This window comes from Megalops cyprinoides, chromosome 6, assembly GCF_013368585.1.
Source record: "Megalops cyprinoides isolate fMegCyp1 chromosome 6, fMegCyp1.pri, whole genome shotgun sequence".
In the NCBI taxonomy this organism is placed as follows: domain Eukaryota; kingdom Metazoa; phylum Chordata; class Actinopteri; order Elopiformes; family Megalopidae; genus Megalops; species Megalops cyprinoides.
The window spans coordinates 8,520,332-8,540,827 of record NC_050588.1 but is presented as its reverse complement, the minus strand read 5'-3'; the positions used below and the strand labels follow the sequence as shown (position 1 = coordinate 8,540,827).

General features: G+C 50.0%; 1 protein-coding gene across 5 annotated transcripts in view; it reads right to left on the bottom strand.

The window, feature by feature from the left end:
• The window catches only part of LOC118779923 (agrin-like), a 125,672-nt gene that overhangs the window by 13,663 nt on the left and 91,513 nt on the right, over positions 1-20,496 (bottom strand). For all 5 annotated transcript variants that reach the window (XM_036532257.1, XM_036532259.1, XM_036532258.1 and 2 more), the window contains 13 exons: positions 18,915-19,394; positions 16,757-16,882; positions 14,990-15,117; positions 13,019-13,133; positions 11,199-11,318; positions 10,512-10,814; positions 9,271-9,463; positions 8,606-8,821; positions 7,320-7,549; positions 4,425-4,559; positions 2,064-2,160; positions 1,315-1,479; positions 418-529 (listed from right to left, as the gene is read on the bottom strand). In XM_036532257.1, coding sequence (XP_036388150.1) covers positions 418-529; positions 1,315-1,479; positions 2,064-2,160; positions 4,425-4,559; positions 7,320-7,549; positions 8,606-8,821; positions 9,271-9,463; positions 10,512-10,814; positions 11,199-11,318; positions 13,019-13,133; positions 14,990-15,117; positions 16,757-16,882; positions 18,915-19,394 — 2,420 coding nt within the window. The remainder of the gene's footprint in view (positions 1-417; positions 530-1,314; positions 1,480-2,063; positions 2,161-4,424; positions 4,560-7,319; positions 7,550-8,605; positions 8,822-9,270; positions 9,464-10,511; positions 10,815-11,198; positions 11,319-13,018; positions 13,134-14,989; positions 15,118-16,756; positions 16,883-18,914; positions 19,395-20,496) is intronic.

Sequence of the window (20,496 nt, the reverse complement as noted above, 5' to 3'; positions counted from 1 at the left end):
CCCATGCTGGGAGATGCGAGGGATTAAATTCAATGGGCGCAATTAACGCCGGCAAAAGAAACAGATCCGGAGCGCGGGGCTCCACACTGGCGCACGGGGAACGGGGACAAAGGCAGGGGCCTTCAACAAACGCACAGCCCAGGGACAAAGCCCAGGCGAACAGCTGGAGGGAACGACGGCAGGAAAGGACACAGTGTACAGCGGTGCAAGAGCTCTCTCTGCGGCTTCTGGTCACCAGAGGGCCCTCGTTCTTCCCGCCAGAGCCTCCGGCCACAGCCCCACGTTTCACCGCCCTTCTGCCAGTTCCATTTGCCTCCGCTTCCGGATCAGGTCCTCCTCTGGCTCAGCGCTCCTCTTCAAAGCGAGGCAAACAGAACGAAAGCCCGGCGCCCCGCGTTCGGTGTTGCATGGTCTTACCTTCGACTCCCCGCGGGCTGGCGCCCCGCCGTTGACGCTGAGCTCTCCCTTGCGGACGTTGCGCTGCAGGTTGACCGTGTTCCATTCATTCATCTTGATCCTCTCATTGCTCCTGTAGAGGGGGGGGGTGTTCATACAGAGGGAGATAGAGTCAGCACAACACAACACAACACAACTCGCGGGGAACACAACTGGGATTAGCCATCATGTTGCAGATGTGCTCCTGCAGGTCTGAGAAGGTCTACCTTTGTCTATCTTTCGAGGAATGAGGGTAACCAGCTCATGTGGGCAATTTCAAAAAGTGGTTTCTCGCCAAACAATGTACAGAGTGGCTAAAAGCACAGCAGTGGAAAAGCACAGATGACGCAGTTTGCAGTTACTGTGGTTCTCTGGAGTGCCTTAGAGTCAGAGTGGTCAGAGAGAAAAACTATTAGAGAAGATGTGCCATCAGCCTGCCAGTACTGCTGTCTGCATTTCTCCCTCCCTTCCCATGAAGCAGAGGAGCAGGAGGGTAAACAGCTCAGAGCATCAGCTTCTTCAGCTCATCCTCTTACAAACCCTTCTATACCAATATATTAAATAATAAGCCAATCTAACACCATGGCCAGTTAGTATATGCATGATATCAGATATGAGTTGCACACCATTCCTGTGTCACCTTCAAAGAATGACAATGGAACAATTAGTTAAAATGGCACATAAGGGGCAATGCTGGAATCATCTCATATGCTGCTGTCATTAGAATTTTTAAGCCATTCATCTTGGTTGACAAATGCTGGCACCATATATGCTGCCAATGGCCACCATCCGAAGCTTTTATGTTATTTGACTCATCTCCTTCGCTAGCAGTGCAGCGTTCAGTGTCTGGTGACTGTGTTCCAGAGGACCGGGGCGTACCTGATGACCGCCGGGCCCTTGCCCAGGTCGTATCGGAACTCCAGGATTCCGTCGTGCAGCGCCAGCGAGATGAAGTCGCCCTTGCCGTCGTTCTTCTGCCCATTGTAGAAGATCATGCCGTTGGATTCGTTGGCCAAGAGCACCACCGTCATGTTGACTTTATTCCTGGGAGGGAAGGAGGAGGAGGGGGGGGGGGGGGTTTCAACTGAATCTGACCGAATCACCTGCAGCTCAGGCTCCCTAACCACTCTGTCCAAGCAGCCCATTTGTTTCCTTTCGTGAATCATGGATTTTACTTGGTTAACCATGAAACACAGCAATGTCTTTTACAGGATCAGTGTAGCGCGGGTTAAAGCAGAATGAGGCTGTGTGCAGATGCAGGGATAAACAAAGGACTGAGTTGGAAATCTCACTCTAGGCGCACCTGACAGCTGTTCCCACAGCACTGGGTCTTTCCACTCTCACCAAGCCCAGATTTACACCCACAGAGTAGATAGCTATGTCTGAATGCACTCACTTTTAACCAGCTGCTTCACACTGACAAGGTATTAATCCATTTTCTGGGGACTTGATCAGTCTGACCGACACAGTGCAGCAAAGAAGCTGTGGCAGACAAACTGACTGCATGCGAACTTTGTGTGTCCGCACAAACTGACTGAACGAAGCGCCCTAACGAGGCGTGCTGACATCGAGACCCATCACTCTCACGGTCATTTTGGGGAGGGGATACAACGAGTGGCACGACTTACTGCAGGTCTTGTCCGTAGGTGTGCAGGCCCTTCAGCTCCAAGTACGAGTCCCCGCTGAAGAATGGGATGTAGGCCTCCCTCTTGTCAGGCTTGGATTCTGATGGAGGAAGACACACATTAGTGAGTCTATGTTAACCCCCCTCCCCCGACTCCAGAGCGGGCCTGCAGACATCCAGCAGAGGGGAGACTTGACAGGCCCAGCTGTTACCTATGAAGCACAGAGCGCAGCCGCCCACATCAGCTCACAATGGCAGGCTTCCCACGGGACTCCCTGGCCATTGAAGAGTACGGTGGATTGTCGTTTATATAAGGCAGGGGTGGCAGGCTGATGTTAAACAGTAATTGAGAACTGTGAAAAAATCTATGGATTAAACATCTGCTGCTGGGCTATGGAGGCAGGAGAAAAGCTGCAGACACAAAGTGGAGGCCCCCCCCGTTGCACACCGCTGAGTAAGAGACAGGAGGGCTGCCACTCCCGTCTCCCGAAACAGGGCAGGGGGCCATGAATCACCGAGACTCCTTAATTTTTCGATTTTCACTCCCCTCCTTGATGCAGATGCGGCCCTGTTCGCCGGAATCAAATTAGAACTTCCCGAAGCGCTGCGCTGTGGTTGGTAGGATGACCTGACCCCCTGACCTCTGGTTACACTGCCGGCTCTCCCCCGTTTGCCTGTTCCCAGATCAGCGCTTCTCTTGCCGTACCCACTCGGCCTCTGGGTCACCGAGAGGGAGGTTGCGGGGCTGCGATCGGAAGGCTGCGGGATTGGGCCGAGCGAGGTCTCATTATTCACCCTGTCCTTCTGACTGCCGCCATTAGTCACGGCATCGATTGGCGAAACGCCGCTTCGCTCTCATTGATTTCCACTCACTCCTAACTCGATCTCAGCCTGCTGATAACCTAGGCTCGCTTTCGGCAGATAAGAGGCTTCTGCAGATCACTCCCAGGCGGCGGGTGACTTTCGCAAAGTTGTTCTCTTTGATTTCTAAGGCTGAAAAATACAGAAGATTGTTGACATTTATGGATTTGCTATTCGCGGTTTAGAATGTTTGGCTGGGCATCAGTCCTTGCACCTGGCTTCACTCTCAGTTTCTGACAGCAGAGTGCCATTCCAACCCGAGCTCTTAATTTTACTTTACATACGACATGTTTTCACATGTCATCAATGCAAACACGAATCTTTTGTGCAATTTGTTATCATACTGAAAATGGGGCTGTTTCATGTTGGGGAAAGAAGTCTTTTCTATGCCTGCGCAATAAAGTATAGTATTTGTGCAATCTCCCATTTGCGGGGATGTCTGTAACATATCCCCCACAGACGGCGAGTATCTCAGGAAAATATAAACTGTGGTTTTAATGGAGTTCACATTTTGAAAAGTCTGTGTGGATTTTGGTTGAGCGAAAGACTCAGCCAGCCGAGGTCCACCAGAGTGGAGGTGCGAGGTGCTAATGGACCTTCCGGGGGGAGCCCGTCACGCTCAATCTCCCGATTTGAGCCAGAAGTGTTCTGTCACGGCTTGCAGCGGACGGAGATAACCAAGACGGTGCCGCATGTTACTCTGTACCCTGACACGGACCAATAAAGAAGTGACCTGACTCATTCAGGCTCTCTCAAAGTGGACTGCCTTATATTGCTAGCCGAGTAACAACGGCATTTGGAACAGAGTGTATGTGTGTGTGTGTGTGTGAAAATAAATCTTTCCCTCTATAGTACTGAGTGTTCTAAAGCTCAGCACCAGACGAGGAACCTGGGATAGATTTGTGGAGCCTTCTGTCTCTCAGCCTTCCTCAAGAAACCCACACAAGGAGTTGCAGAACAAATGAAGAGACTGTCTGAAATGATATTATATCTCCGGTGTTTGCAAAGTGAATTGAATCATTTCTGCTGGGGACTGCTGGGAGTGATAAAATGTTTTCCATCTGGGACGTGTGCTAAAGCCTCATTGTTCTCTTTCTCCACTGGTCCTCTGCCAAACTGTATATTCTGAATTTTTAATGGAAATGTTGATTCTGTAATGAATGACTGACAATTACTCCTTTGTGTTGACTGAGAATTCCCCTGCTAGTACTACGTATACCTTAGCAACCCAGATTTGGTTGCTTTGAAATATGCGCTACAATTATAACGATTTTTTGTTCTGCTCTCATTGGATGAATACAGTTGTGCTCAAATACGTGTTGTGAGCTCAAACAAATGCATATGTGTGAGTGAAAAACACCATTTGTGCTGAAAAATATTCATCATTTGCTGAAAAACATATTGTTTTACCTATTCTTCAATTACCTCTCAAATCATCTGAAAAAAAAACGACATAGCACACACATTTAAGAAGCACATTAACCCCTTTGTGATTGGTGCATACCTCTCTCACAGTGTCTTCCCTCACGTCCCATTGGACATTCACATTTGTACCCGCCCTCTGGCAGGACCTGGCACTGGGAGGATGGATGACACTTGTTTGGGTCACACGGGTTGTGGGTGTCGGCACACGTTGGACCTGCAATTAATCATCCCCCAGAAAAAAAAGAATAAGTACTTTCACGTTGTGAATCGAATTCACCCAACCCTGCTAAATCAATCAGTAGTACAACATACAACTACATCTGCAGCATTCAGAAGCCTTCATCTGGACTCACTGGATGACAAGGATTTAGTGCATAATAGAGGTCATTTTTAAAATAGGGTTTAAAATTAAGATTAAGAGTTTTAATGCGCTAACACTCTTCACGGGTCGCTCAACAGCAAATACTGCGAAGATGGCGTTTTGGCCGGTGCCAGCATTAATCAGAGTGTTGACTTTATTTATTTTTTTTTATCCACAGCAGCCCTGTGGCGGAATGAAAGCTGTAATGAAGCCCCCTGCTGTGTTCTGACGATGCTCTCTCTCTCTCTCTCTATCACTCTGTCTGTCTCTGTCTATCACTATCTCTCTCTCTCTCTATCACTTTCTCCCTCTCTCCCTCTCTCTCTCTCTCTCTCTCTCTGACTCGTCAGAGAGCGGCGATCTCCTGAGAACACCCCTTTGTATCCGCCTCACAATCTCACAATCATAATTCCACCCATTCCCTTCTGTCTGAAGGTAGGTTTCTAGTCATTACAGCCACGGGACCATAGAAATTAGCCATGTAAGAAACTGCCACGATGAAGAAGATATCAACACGCTCAGAAAACAGTGGCACACTGTGGAAATGAACTGGTTCAATCAATTTGGTGATTTCAAACGGGTGAGAAAACAGCCATGGTGCTGCAGAAATATACTGAATGCTTTCAGCCAGGTGAGAAACAGCCATGGTAATGCAGTTATCAACTGGGTAAGATAACAGACATGGTGCTGCAGATATCAGTGGGTGAACAGGCATGGCAATGTAGAAATCAAGTGATTTGAACCATGTAAAAAAAACAGCCACAGTACTGTAGAAATCAACCAAGTGATTTCAAACGGGCGAGAAAACAGCCATAGTACTATACAAATAAACGGGGTGAGAAAGAGTGAAGATTAAGGGGGGTGCTCAAGAAAGCAGTGCACTATTGCGGTTGTTACGAAACTCTTAAACCCATGGGCCGAAACTGCAGCACTGAGTGGGCTCATTCTTAATTGGGTGTTCTAAGATGAACGCGGCTTCTAACACGCTACACATCGGAGATGGGATTTCCTCTCCCAGAGCCTCAGCGAGAGAGTGACTTTGCAAGAATTCTAATGCGTGTGACACATGGGGATTCTGTCTACATCTAAGTGATTTTTTTAAGGACATTACTTGCTTAACCTGCAAATGAATGAAACCGCATTTTACATGCAAGGACAGATTAACCGTTTCATACTGCCAAGATCAATCGAACGGTTCATGCTCAGACCTCAAACCCTAATTATCAGGAACAGTTTATAAGATGGTATATGTTTATGTATTACATTACATTAGATTCATTTAGCAGACATTACATGTAATGTAATTTATATTGGCTCTGACTCCTCCTTCCCAACTTTATTGCCTCTAGAGGTAGAACATTATTGCTTCAGGAAGCAGTGAGTAAGTGCCTGGGTGAGACAGGGAGAAAGAAAGCTGTTTCATGATTAGAATATTCATAATGATTTAGTTTCAAGGAGACAAACTAAGACACATTTAACTACTTTTACAGTTGAGGATGATTAATAATAAATCACAACATACAAATGTATGCGACACTGCATCTTTAAAGGAGAAAAATGGTAAATTAGGGTCAACAGACCTTTTATCAGACCTAAAAGTGGTTGACAGAAGCTCCAACAGCTAACAGTAGCTCCAATAAAGATCTATTGACCACAGTGTTGGCACCTGCACCTAGTTTATATAAACAATATAATCGTGAAAAACAGCACTTCAAAATTTTGAAGGATAATCAGCAACTGGTGCTATATCCAGATGATCTCCCTGATTAATCGCTCCTCTCTGACTGCACAGGCACGACTCCTGTCTAAGCCGGTCTGTTTCCTCTTCCCCCGAGTGGCTCCGCAGGGCCGTGCTTCACCTTGCCGCGAGGGTAAGCGAGGGCGTGCGGAAGGCAGGGGGGACACGGTTTGCCGGAGGAGCGTAGCGTCATGTTCTCTTCTCTCTATACCATCCTCCCCCTTTGAAGCGCTCATTAGTGGGAGGCAAGCCGAGTGTGACCGATCCGAGGGCCTGGTGAGTCAACGCTCGGGAAGGGCAGCCCGGGGAAGGGGGTGGGGGGGGGTGGTTTTACGGAGGGTTTCAAAGGCCTGCCGCGCTGACACCGTTCGGCACGACTCGTCAGGAGCGCCCCCAAACCTGGGCCCGGGGGCTGGGCGGTGGGCTGTGTCCTCTCTCTGCTGTACAATGTTTTTTTTTTTAATCTCACACATTGTCTCTCTTTCTCTCTCTGTCTGTCTGTCTCTCTCTCTCTCTCCAGCTTTCTCAAGATTTTGTCAATTAAGCGATTCTCAGCCTTAAGCAGGCCAAAGGCAGTACTGCGCCCGTGTTGTGGAACCATGCTGGACAATACACTGACCATCCAACTCTGGGCTGTGGCCCTCTCAGTCACAGGCGCTTTACAGATTACCAAACCAACCTTTTATGTGCACAGAAGACCTCTACGGGCATTTATACAGCCTGCTGGAGCCTTAAAAGGAATATGTGTTTGCTGTCACCTATAATAATTGAAAGACATTCATATGGAGATTGAAAAGACTATTCATATTCAAAAGTACATCATTAAATAATGCAAAATGCTTCCTCCAGCCCTCGCCTACCCCCGGACTGCCCACCTGAGAAGCCGTCGGCGCACTTGCAGTGGAACATCTCGGCCTCCTTGGTCTGGCACGTGGCGCCGTTTTTGCAGGGGTTGGGCTTGCAGGGGTCGTTGCCGCACTCTCCCACCGCGACGCCGTACATCACCTGGCCACCGTCCTCCTGCAGGTTGTGCACCGCATTGTTGACGTCCAGGGTCCGAATGCACCCCACCAGGCCCACGGTGACAGACGTCTGCTCCTTCACACTGCGAGAGAGAGAGAGAGAGAGAGAGAGAGAGAGAGAGAGAGAGAGAGAGAGAGAGAGAGAGAGCGCACTCGGTCAGTCTGCTCGCAAATGTGCTACCGCAAACTGCAAGATGCTCGCTTACAGCCATCTTCACATACTGTGTGGGCAGTACGCTTGTGAAAGACACAAGTAATTACACTTTCTTGTGGTCATGCTGCCCCTTATGTAAATGAGTATTACTGGGAGGTGTTCAGCTTCATCTGCTTGTTCATCTACCTACCAGCTGACCTGGTAAGCTATTTTACTAAGCTGTTTTAATTATACCAGACATCGGCCCTCCTGTTCCCGGAAAATAAAATATTTGTGAACGATTTTCTGAAGAGCCTTGTACAGAACTTGTACACTTTTTAGGGAGAAAAATTATACAATACATACATTTTGTCTCTATCCTGTTTATGTATATATATAAATTATATTTATGGATTTGCTATTTTATATATATATATACATATAAAATAAATGAAATAAAGCAACTTTATTATAACTGGAGGAAATGACTCTTATGTTTTGGCAGAGAAGATGGCATCATATCCAAAAGCTCTTTTTTTTATGAAGTGCTGTGCGTCAGCTGTGAGTCACCTGTCCCGCAGTGCGGATGCTCCAAGTCTAACTCCGTTACTTAAGCGCACACTACTCAGCTTTACAGAGCTTCCTTACTCACCCATCTGTGGCGAAGACCGCCATACTAAATCTGCCTGGCTGACTCACAGATCCACTTCATACTGTGTATGTCGAACTCATAAATGGTCAACCACAAACAGCTCCCGAAACCCTTTAAAACCTTTTTTACCTGGATTAAATTCAGGATATCACAAGAAGAAGTAAAGCGGGAAACCGGGAGTTTTTTTTTTTGTTTTACTTTAAAACAGCTTTCAAGTGTTTCATGTGTTCGGCTTGCACCCTTATTTTGTTCCATTGGACGCGAGTCACCCTCGCGGGGGCTGGCTCCCGCGGCGAGTGGGAGCGACCGCGCTGTTAAGGTGGGTGTCCCGATTGGACGGGGAGAGGCCCTCACCCCTGCAGCATCTCCTCCGGCACGCCCCCGACGAAGAGCGGCGTGTCCACGTTGAGCCCGTCCGTCCCCGCGGGGCTCTGGCCCTCCACGCTGGCCTCGCTGTCCACGCTCAGCACCCCGTTGCGCCGGTGCCGCGAGACCACCAGGTGGTGCCAGCGGCCCGGCTGCACGCGGACCCTGCTCTGGAGTGTCACCATGCCCGAGCCCGTGTCGAACCTGTGGGGAGCAAGCAAGAACAGCCCCGCAAATCAATACACTCGGCAGCGCTTACAAAACCCAGACGCGGCAGCGTAGAACCAGCGGAATGTCAGCATAGCAACCATCACCCCCCTTCTATTTGTATTACTGCGTTCGGTAGTCATGGCACTGCTTTCAAAACCAGGCGAAAATATGGCCCAACATTGACAGGATGCCTGAATGTCAGACCAACACGGCTCACCTGCACTCACAATACTTCTGATTTCCGATTACCCTGCTAGTTTCTTCTCCTGTAGCTTGCCTATGTTTAAACCCCAGCTAACTGGAGGGGGGTGTGATAATGCTGGTCACAGCTCATGCGTGGTATTATCCAAGGCTATGTTCTGTGTGGTAAGAGGGTATCGCTCGGTTTGACTGCAGTCCCACGGTCTCCCACGCTGTTACGCTCCCCCTCACTCCGCACTGACCTGAGTTGCACGTAGCCGGACACCAGTGCCAGTGACAGGAAGTCCTTCTTGGAGGAGTGACCGTTGTAGAGCAGCAGGCCGGTCATCTCAGAGGCGCGGAACTCCATGGCGATGCGCATCATGTAGTAGGCCTTGGCGGTGGGGAAGGCCAGGAAGGACTTGCCCCCGAAGGACGGGATGAAGTATTTAATGGCTGGAGGAAAAGGGTTGGGGGAGAGAGGGGGTAGAGGGGGATATGAACAGGAAGGATGACCATCCATACCTAATGTGAGCAGGACCAGTCAATACTGGTCAGCATGATATGGTCGTTAATAGACATTCAATAATAACACTAATCTGAAAGACCTTCTGTAGCTGTTCTACAGCCTGCTGAGCAACACTGACCTTGGTTTGAGTGTGTGTGTGTGTGTGTGTGTGTGTGTGTGCGCGTGCACATGTGCGGATGAGGGAAATTGGCATCAGGTCACTAGTCAGTGATTATAACGGTGATTGCTAATCATTAAAACCACGCTTGCTAATTAGCTCGGCTGGTTACACCGCACTCTTTAATCTCGTGCGCTGAGAGCCCTGCTTCCTCCGCTGGTGGGTAGATCCTCAGGAAATCTCTAATGCAAATCCTCGGAAAACGCCTCCCCGCTGAAATCACTTCAGCGTAATTTCTGATGACACAACTCATAGGAGAGGCTGGGGCTCTGAGCTTTTCGCTAATTCCAGCCCACTGCAGGGTGGCTGTCTCTCCGTGTTCCTGAAAGTCGTCCGTGTCAATTACCATTCTGGCACAGCTGCGGGAGGTGGCTCCTTCTCAAAACCACCAAGCAAAGGTACGCACTAATGCGCACATACACACACACATGCACGCACAGGCACACACAAACACATTCTACTCAGAATTACTTTAAAAAAGTCTTGGAATAACATGTTTTTATATGTATATATGTAAGAATATATATGTAATATATACGCATAATTATCACTGCTGTATTACCCAATCCACACCCATTCAGGGTAAGTCATTCACTGTTCATTCACCGGCTTTTCTGAAGGGGATTGTAAATTAAATGCAACTGGCGCAGATTTGTTGAAACTGAAGACCATATAATAGGTTGTATTTATATACTCTCTTGTTCAATACCAAGGCAAAGACTAAATGTAATCATGTTTGTAGAGGATGCATTGTGACTGTTGTTTAAGAGATCTATATGTCACAGGAATTAATGGGTGAAATGTGTGTGAAGTCCCACCTTTCTCGCAGACGGTTCCGCCTCTCCCCGCGGGACAGGTGCAGGTGAACTCCTTGCCGTCATCCTCGCAGGTGCCCCCGTGGCTGCAGGGGTGCGAGTCGCAGGGCGTCGGCGGCTTGGTGCCGGCGGCGGCAGCGCGGGGCGTGGTCGCCGGGGCGACTGTGGTGGTCCTGCGGCCAGTGGTGGGGCGGCGGGTGGTGCCCGGGCGGCGTGTGGTCAGGGGGGCCGTGGTGGAGGGCACGGTCGCCGTCGCTGTCGCCATGGTTATCGTGGTGGTGGTGAAAAAGGGGACGGTCGAGAGGCCTGAGAGGAAACAAGAAAGCAGCCGGCATGTAGTGGTAAACTCCACAGACCACTCCGATCAAGACGTATTGTATTAACCCAATACTGAACAACATCACAATTACTAAATACTAAACAGTATCAAAAAGACAGACAATCAATGCTAAGGCAGACTTACGGCAGCATTCATTGGGTTAACACACATTCAGTTAATTGGCCCTTTTAAGAGATGCCTTTCAACCGGCAGTTGACTGACACCTGGAACAGCTAGTGCTACAAATTCACATCCAATCAAGAACTTCAATTAAGTCCAATTAAGATAACCAGAAACCCATCAATCCCCTGTTGCCATCACTGTAACAGACAACACAGCATCTGACAAAAGAACGGGACTAGGTAGTTTACCGTAGTTATTTAAACGGATGTTTTGCTCCACCGGTTTCTTCACCACTATGGTCGTCTCTTTGGCAGCCTTCAGCTGTTTGAGCAGGGCCCTCTCCACATCCTCGACCACATACTTGGTGTCTGAGGAAAAAGAGAACAGAAGTGAAAATTAGGAGGGCCTGGAGCAGACCTTTGGGGTACAGGTTACTACTGAGTGTGCAGTTCCTCAGCCCTTGCACCTGGGCAAATGCTCCAGGTAATGCTGACAGGGTTAATGATTAAAGGAGACTAAACTGATCTGGGTTCAGTGCTTGGGGCAGAGGCTGTCTGCACTGATTGTGTCTGTCATACAGTACAGTGAAGTGGAAGTCACCTGTTTGGGACAAAGGGAACAAGAGATGAACAACATGAGCATGGGAATTCAAATATTACAGTACAACAGTGTGGAAAAACTCTTCCCCAAGGCACTAGTCAGCCTAAGACTTTTCTCACAAATGACTGGGGCACTGATCCATATTTGTTTACTGTGTTAAGAGCTGGTGTCTGACACTGATGATAAATTCTCTTGAAGCTCAAAAGCTCAGCTGACCCACTCATGTATATGCATGATGACTGGCTTTTTCTGCAACACCACCAAACTGTATTTGTTGTGTTTCATACTGCCACTGTTGTTTAATGTTACTGTTTTGTCACTATCATTAAGAGCTGCATATGATGACACCTGCCTGAAAATGACAAATTACAAATTACAAATTATTATGAGCTAGGTGTGGCATGTATGCGGTGTGAGACTCTACGTTTTATCTTCAGCGTCACTCATCAAATGAAACCCAGTTGAGTGGTTGACCAATGTCTGTCCCAGAGTGAAGACCCACCTCTTCAGTTTGAACCTTGACTCCCCTTCCCAAGCATAACTCACCTTCACTTATTTGTTAGTAATTCTTAGGTCTTAATTTCACAGTAGGGTATGCTGCACTGCACTTTTGTACTGAAATATGTATGCACTATTTATCACAGTATTGTCTATGTGCCTAGCACATATTGAAAAGTATGCAGTCTGTTGAGTTCTGTCTGTACCACGTACTGCTGTCTTTTATTCCACTGTATTAGATTCACGTTGTATGTGTTCTGTCTATGTTTCTTTAGATGAGAGTGCCTGCTAAATGTCAAAAATTTAATGCAAACGATCTTTCCAGAATAGTGAGGAGTATTAGTGGGTGTGGTCAGGACCGGGTAATCTGATCTGGGATTGGTGGCTGAGGACAGAAAGCACACAGTGTGACAGGGTGCAGAGAGAGGGCGCACCCTCCCCAGCCGTGTGACTCAGACGGTCGCCACACCAGCCGCCGCGGGCAGCTCTGACAGACGCATCTGCTGCAATAAAAGCCAGTGAACGGAACCAATTAAACTGGGCGCAGAGGGAGGTTCACGCTTTCGGTCTGAGCTTCTGCGGCGCACAGAAGGGGGCGGGTTTCGAAGCAAGGGCGCCTCGCTCGCAAGACGGGCCAGGAAGCTCCGTCTATAAACCAGAACTATTCTCTCCGTTGACTTTCACAGCTGTCATAAACGGTGTGTGTAAATGACACCATGATACTCTCTAACGCTAAACAATTTCCTTGTATAAAGCACGAGGACGGCGGTATAGCACGGACCAAGGTCATTCTCCATCACCCAAATTCAAGTTTGAAAATAGGTTTTATATTTGATAAAGTGGAGATAAAAGAAGCAATGGTGCCTGAAAGTGAAGGATGAGCTGGCACACGGGTTAGCCACGCTAACGCTAAAATAGCTGAGGCCAACGCCTGGGATTTGTCGACACCAGGCCCGTGCATTCAGTTTACCTGGGTCGAAGTGGGCATCCACAAAAGCCAGAATGGAGTTACTGGGAGCCAGGTTTCGGACCCGGACGCTCTTGAAGTCCTTCTGGACGTCGGACTTCCTGAACAGCTCATTCAGCTGAGAGAGAGAAACAACAAGAAGGAAAAAAAATGTGAAAAAAAATGTGCTGACATGCACCAAAATGAAATTATTTGGATAAAATCTACTGTACACACAATGATGTATTAACAATTTGACTTGGGAGTCAGGTGAGCCCGTCTCCAGGAGGGAAGAATGGGAAACTAATCACTGTGTCAAAGCCCTGTTGGGTCCCAGCGAGCAAACTGACATTTTGCAGCAGCGCACAAGTAATTGCACAGCCACAGTTTGGGAGGCAGTATTAAATGTCAAGTTACTTAATGCAGCGCAGCCAAGGAGTAGTACGGTTTCTTTTTTTCTGGATCCAGAGGGTAACTACATGGGATTTTGTGTTTGCTATGCGAGGAGAAAAGGGCTGGCCAGAGTCAACACGGAAAGCCCAGCGGTGGATCTCCTTAGGGGGACAATGGTCTGCCACCAAGACAAAGTGCAGCTCTGCCCGCCCCCTTCTCCCAGTTCCCTGCTCCCTTTTTTTCAGTGGTGCTTTGGGCTTGACTCCTCTGTCTCTTTGTCAGGGAAAATGAACAAGGCTTTCTTGGTTTTCTTTCAGGGGCCATGTTGTATTAACCCCCCCCCCACACACACACACACACACACACACACAACCCCGCCCCCAGTCTCCACCCCACTTCATTTCAAGTGCACTCACTGTGAGGATATCTATTATCAGTTAGTCAGATATTCACTGTGGGAGGCCTCTCTACTCAATTACTTTAAATGGGGGTGACAGACAAAAGCCTGGCTATGAGGCACTCTCTCTCCACCCAGGCAAATTGTTCCATATGAGATTTGAGAGGGGGAGGAGAAACACCAAAAATAATTAGTTCTGCTTCAGAGCTTCTCCACTGTCCACTGTATGCGTTGGGTCCACGGGGACCCCTTCTGGTCTGGGAGTGGAACAGCAGACTGGGAGGCCAATTACTCCTCCTCACAGCTGGCGACGGGCTGTGGAGCATAGAACAAAGTCCGGCCCTCAAATCCTCCTGAATGGGCATGCGATGGCCCAGGGCCAACCCCTTTCCCTGGGTGGAGTTTACACACAGACTGGTGAGTGGGGAACTGGGAGAGGGATCATCATTTTCCTGCTCGGCCGGCCCTGAGAGGGGCAACACCACTGAGGAGGAGTCTGGGGCACCGGATTAGCACACACCAAAATGTCACACGTGCCGTTACCACAGCCGCCCCATCTGACAGCACAACGTTCGGCAACATCCTCTTGCCTCCTCCTCTGAGGAGTCCAGAAAAGGCAGATTAAAGAGATGTGAGGCTCACAGTTGAGAGTGATGCTCTCAAACTGCAGATTACCATGATACTGTAATAGACATGTATGCCAGACAGGATATTAATGCAGGTGATTGATAAGAGTCTAGATACACAAACGCAGAGTGACAGCTTTATCAGGAGCTCCTTGCTGCATCACCTGTACACTGGACCGCGGAGGCCATGCACAGCAGCACTCAGACTGCTAGGGTTTGGCAGGGGTATGAAAACCAATTTACAGACCATGCCAGTAGCAGTACTGTCAATCATCCCACGCATGTACCTCATGCTAATCCCACGCTGACCAAGAAGCTATTAAGATATTAATTTTGCCCTTCAGGGCAGCAGAGCAATGTGGTTTGGTATGCTTGTGAACACTCTGAACAAAGGACTTCACTGAACGATCACTGACTATCAGAATGATGCTGACTGCTATGAAACAAGGTTGGACACCGTGGTTGAAGGAAGGAGAGGAGTTTCACTCTGAGGTCAAGGTTGGCCAGTTGTGTTGGAACCTCAGAGTGGGTGTCGCTGCATGGAATTGTGGGTAACGAGGAAGCTACTGGAATACTCACGGCGCTCTCGATGCTCCTGGCTGTCTCTCCGAAAAGCTCGGACTTGGGGTCCTCCATCTCTGGGGTGTAGAACACCTCCTGGCCCTCCACCTGGTCCAGGTGCAGGAATCCACTGAACTTCATGGTGGCTGCAAGGCAAGCGCACATCACTGTTACAGTTTGGGCCAGGAGGGGGCGCCAGACACCCTGCCTCAGGTGGAGACAGTGACCGGGTCTGAAACGCCGGTCTTGGGCAGGGGGGGGAGTTAGCCGGATGGAGCGCCCGTGATGTTAGTGCTGCAGTATTGCAGTCATTATGCGGGTGCAGGGGGTTGGGGAGGTGGTGGCTGTAACATGAACGACAGTTGGGCGTGACGGTTGCGAGGACCGGGTGGGGATGGCTGAGGGAGGGGGGTGTTACTCATGGGCTGGGGTTTACCAGGCCGTGGCTCCTCCGAAAAGCTGGCAGGGGCACGAAGGGCTAAGTGGAGAGATTCAAATTAGAGAAAACCTGGGCACAGACTGACAGACAGAAACATAGCCAGACAGACAGATAAACAGACACACAGGCAGACAGACAGGCTGAGACAGCAGGCTGGTTAGCTGACACACAGGCACCAGCCCCGCAAAACAACAGTGACAACTGACAACAATCAGACGAGGTCCGTCTCAGATGGCGTCTCCACAGCAGCCTGCGCTAAGCGACCACCGCAGCCTCCGAACCCGGCGCCGGGGGCAACGTGCTTATTTATTACAGCGATTCATTAAGACCCGGTGTGAAAATTGAAGCCATAAAAATAAAGTTTCCAAAAAAAAAGCAACAATAAAAAAAAAAAAAAACAGAAGAGTGCTGAAGGGGGCAAGGCGCTGGGTTTCACGCGGGCCGTAATCAGCTGAACAAATTGCCCAAATCAATCACCAGGCGCCCCGCTCCGGCTCGACCGGGACTGGGAAGAGCACTTGTGTGATTATCGTGAAAGATAGCGGTAATTGTCTCCTAATCCCGCAGACGGGTGACTGGCAGAAGATGGTTAAAATTGCATGATAAGGCGCTGTTTTTCTCCCCCCCCCACTTCCCCTCCCTCCCCAGACAAACATCGACTTGTATCTGATACCGCTAAAGAGAGACTGATAAACCTGGAGCAGATTTTCAAGCTAAAATGAAGAGAAACGAGGGGGGAGGGACGCCGAAACCGTAAATCTAAAAGGAAAGTAATGATTCTGAAGGTACAGGAGGGACGGGAGTGACCGTTGGCGGAGGCAGAAGGCGCTGGTGGGAGGAAAAGGAAGTGGCATCGTCTCAGACATGACAGAGACAGGTGCCTGCTGTGAGGCTCAGCAAGTCGCTTGCACGAGCAGCAGAAACCTCCGCGTGCACAAGTCCTGTGTTCGTCCGTGCTGCAGAATGGGGCCACACTGAAACCTCCCTGCCCCGCCTCTCCCACCGCTGATTTCTGCCTTTGCTGTCTGGCGGACAGGAAAGGGACGAGAGCTCAAAAATATTTCATTCCAGCTTCACCCCAGAGATGGGCGTGTGATAATTTGTGTTCATGCAGAGCGTTTCCTTGACATCGTGATCCATCTCTCTACTCCTAACAGGAGGGGGGGGGGATGTTGAGGAACCAGGAGACCACTGCGTTCACCTTGCAAGTCGTGGTGTGTAGTAAACAACGGGGGGGGGGGGGACTGGGTTGGGGGCACAGGTACAGCCGGGCTCGCCCACGGCATTTTGGGCTTGGCTACCGCAAGTGAAGGTGGCAGGAGCGTTCACCCCTGGGTGACACTTACGTGGACAGTTGGTCCCCTCCGGGTCGCTGGTGGCTGTGGTGCCGTCGGGGCAGCAGCCGAAGGGGCTGTTGTCACAGGACGAGCGGACATCCAGGCGCGGGAACGCGGTCTCCAGTCCTTTGGGATCTTAGTGGGGAAAGGGCATACAGGAAGATCAACATTAACACCAACATAAACGTCAACATCATGGGCCAGACTGCAGTCCAGCCACTCACTGTTTATTTCGTGCTGTAACATATGGAGCTTACTCCTTTTCATTGAGAGCTGGGTAAATCTTAACCGAAAGAGAAAGCTGACAGGATGTATTTTTGAGAATGCGTGTCTGCTCTCTGCTTCAGGGCCTAGGCCCCCGCCGCTGGGAGCTGGTGAACCGCTCTGAGCCGTCAGCGCCAAGCTCACGGCCTCCGCTGTTCCGCTGACCGGCAGATGCGCTGTCAGGGAGCCTTCGCGGCGAGCGTGCGGGGACTGCATAATGTGGCCCCGCGGGCCCCCGGGCGTCATTCTTTCCCCTGACACGGGCTGGCTGGCAGGAGGTGGGAGGAGGGGGTTTGGGGCAGACCGAGAGAACACCGGAACAAAGAAAGCTCAAAAAATCCTGGAATTTGACCTCTGGAATCTCGAAAACTGCTTTACTAGCTCACTGTGTGCAAGTGTTGTCAGCTCTGACCCTGAGAGCTACACTGCAGATGTTGTGCTCTCTCAATGTCTGTCGGTGCAGGTCAATACAAAAATGTATATGGCTGTTGCATTCAATTCGAGCTAGACATGAGATACAGTATGATCTCAGTATCAGCAAAAGCCTTCACCATCCACAGAATTTTAGACACAATCTGTATTCTAGAAACGCATTGTCCTATCTCTGTTGACTTTCAAATGGAACTATATTTCAAGGATGGTGCTAAGGATTCAGTATTTGTACGGCTACTTGCATAACCCTTCTGAATGCACTGTTTGTAAGGTGCTCTGGATAAGAGTGCCAACTGAGTAAATATTAATGTAAATTTGATGCTTTGACTGGTAAACCTGAATATTTACTACAATGACTTTTGTTACTTTCCCCGTTGAAATGTGCCACAGCAGTGTCGCAGCTAACGGCAGCACTCGCAAACTTTGGCATCAGGGTCGCTACCCTCCACACTGCTGCTAAAGCTTTAGCCCCGAATGCTAACACACGTCGATCAGCTAGCGGTCCGCATCATTTACTGTGTTGCCATTGGCGGCGCCGTCATTCCCTCTGTGATCGCAGTCCTTCAAAACCTGGCTCTAAAAGAGCGACAGCAGTGAAGTGGACAGCAGTCCATAAAACAGCGGCAGGGTCTTCAAGGACGCGGTGCGCGAGCGTGGAGCTGTACGCGGGGTGCGGAAAATGACAGGCCTCTCGGTCACAGATTTACGGGGCTGGGGTGCCGAAACGTAAGCGAGATGTACTGCTGGCGGGCTACGATGGGATCCTGTCACTCCTCCTAACACCCCCCACCCCCCAACAGGCCTCTTCAGCAGAGGGCCTTTGACTCCCCTCCATTAAATGCTCCAGCTGCCTAGAGAACGGGTTTGCGGAAGGCTGTAATTCGTAGCACGCCACCTAACACATCAAAGCTGCCAGTGCATGCTGGGACATTTGGGATCATAGTGGAGGGTTCAGAAGGCAGAAAAGTTTGGGGGAAGAAGTTTGTCTTTCCATTCGTTTCAAGGTTAGTTTGTTCTCTTCAGATTAGGCTTCTGTTCAACTGAACCCCAAATGTGATTTGTCTTTGTCTTAATTAATTTCTCAAAGTTATTTTCTGTTAATTTAAGGATTAATATTAATGCCTAAAAACTGAAAAATGAACCTCAAAGTTAGGGACAAATCTCCAAATCTCAAGAGCAAAATAGAGGCTTTGAGAGTCTGCTACCAATAAGCAGAGGCAATTAAAGTTTAATACATATACTTGCAGTACAGTTTGCTTGGCACTAATCATTCCAATACCTCACTATTTTGGTGAAAACACTAATCTCTACCGATGGACAGACATGCTGATATCATGATAAGTAATAACAATGTGTATACAGTGCAAATTAAACTAGAATTCCTTAGGCAGTCATTCTTTCCAAGGAAACCCTGACAGGCTGTGTCTACCACCAAGGCATTCTGGGAAGTGTAGTGAAAGAGCAGATTTACCAGCTGGCTCCTCTCCGCTACCCTCCTTCTCGCCACTAGCCTCCACCTCGTCGTCACCGCTGGGCTCCCCGCTGCCCGAATCCTCAAACAGAGCAGATGGAGCACTGGGGCTGGGGCCGGGGATGGGCTCCGGGAAAGGGGCTTCGGGCTCCTGGAACGCCCCTGGCGGGAGGGCCTCCACTAGCGAGGGGTCCCGTGCAACTGGCGCGCCCGTCTCCTTCCCCCTGAGGCTGGGCGTGACGGTGTGGCCGCGGCGGGGCGTGGTGAGCCTGGCGCGGGCGGTGGAGGGCGTGGCAGGGGCGGCGGACGTTGTGGCGCGGGCCGGAGAGGTCACGACACGTGCGGGGGAGGTCGTCACGCGGGCAGCGGAGGGGGTGGCACGGGCGGGGGAGGTCGTGACACGTGCAGTAGAGGGGGTGGCACGGGCAGTGGACGGAGAAGGGGTGGGGCGTGGTGCCGGCCCGGGCTGGAGGCCTGATTCTGTTGAGAGAGACAAGAATGAATGAAGTTTAAGCGCAGATGGAAACGCTTTTTGACTGCTGGAGACTGACACTGAAGTACAGCGCATCACAGAGGCAGCCCGTGGCGCTGGCCCTCAGAAGCTGTCATAGGCTAGGTTGCAAGAACACCATCAAACGATCACCCTGCCAGAGCTGGAAGCAAACTGCAAAGCTAAAAAAAGAAAAAAAAAAACTAGGACATGATTGAACCAATCAAAGCAGTTGGAGCTCATTAGGAAGGGACACCTGAGCATTCTCGGCTAGTGCGCCTCCCTTGATTGGGTAAGGGACATTTTTCATCAGCCTTGCGCCCGCCACATTAGCGCTCACATGACTCAGGACCATGCTGGAGTCAGCTGTTAGAGCCACTGTTACTGTCTCTGGTGTAAAGAGCTGCGGCGTTCTGAGCGAATGTTACGCATCAAACATTCACACGGTAAACAGCCTTGCAGTAATGCCAGCGTGACATGCCGCATCTGTGAGGGACCCGGAAAAAAAAAAAAAGCAAGGAGCTGCTCTTCCCCAGCCCGTCTGGCTCCCGTCCCAGGACGCAGCGGGAGATAAGGAGCCGTTAAGTCGGCCGCACTTGAAGCACGCATGTGTGCATAAATTAACTATGCCGAAATGACTTCCTCTCCTGCCAGAGAGCCTTAATCACAGGCCGCCCGGGTCTCCGGGGATGAATGATTGATATAAAGAGGATGGAACACGGGGTTTGACTCTGGCTTCAAAGGGGCGCCCTGGCTCGGCTCTCTGCATGGCGGCGTTCATCGCCGAGGCCACAGGGGGGGGATGGGGATGGGTTTCTTTCCGGAAGCTTCCCAGCCCTTGTCACCAGGAGGAGTCATGACGAAAGGCCCCTGGGTTTCAAACACGGTGGGTGCTTCCTGTTTATAGAGCGCGACCGTGGCATTTTGGATCAGAGGGAACAGAACAGAGGTCACCCACTTGGGGGCGGCAGGGTTCACTCGCTCTACATGGGCGTAAGGAGCAGCAGCCGGCTTAGCAGGGGTGCCGGCACCCTCTTTTACGCCGACTCTCGTGCTTTTGTGCAATCCTAACAAAGGGTGTCCTGATCCCAG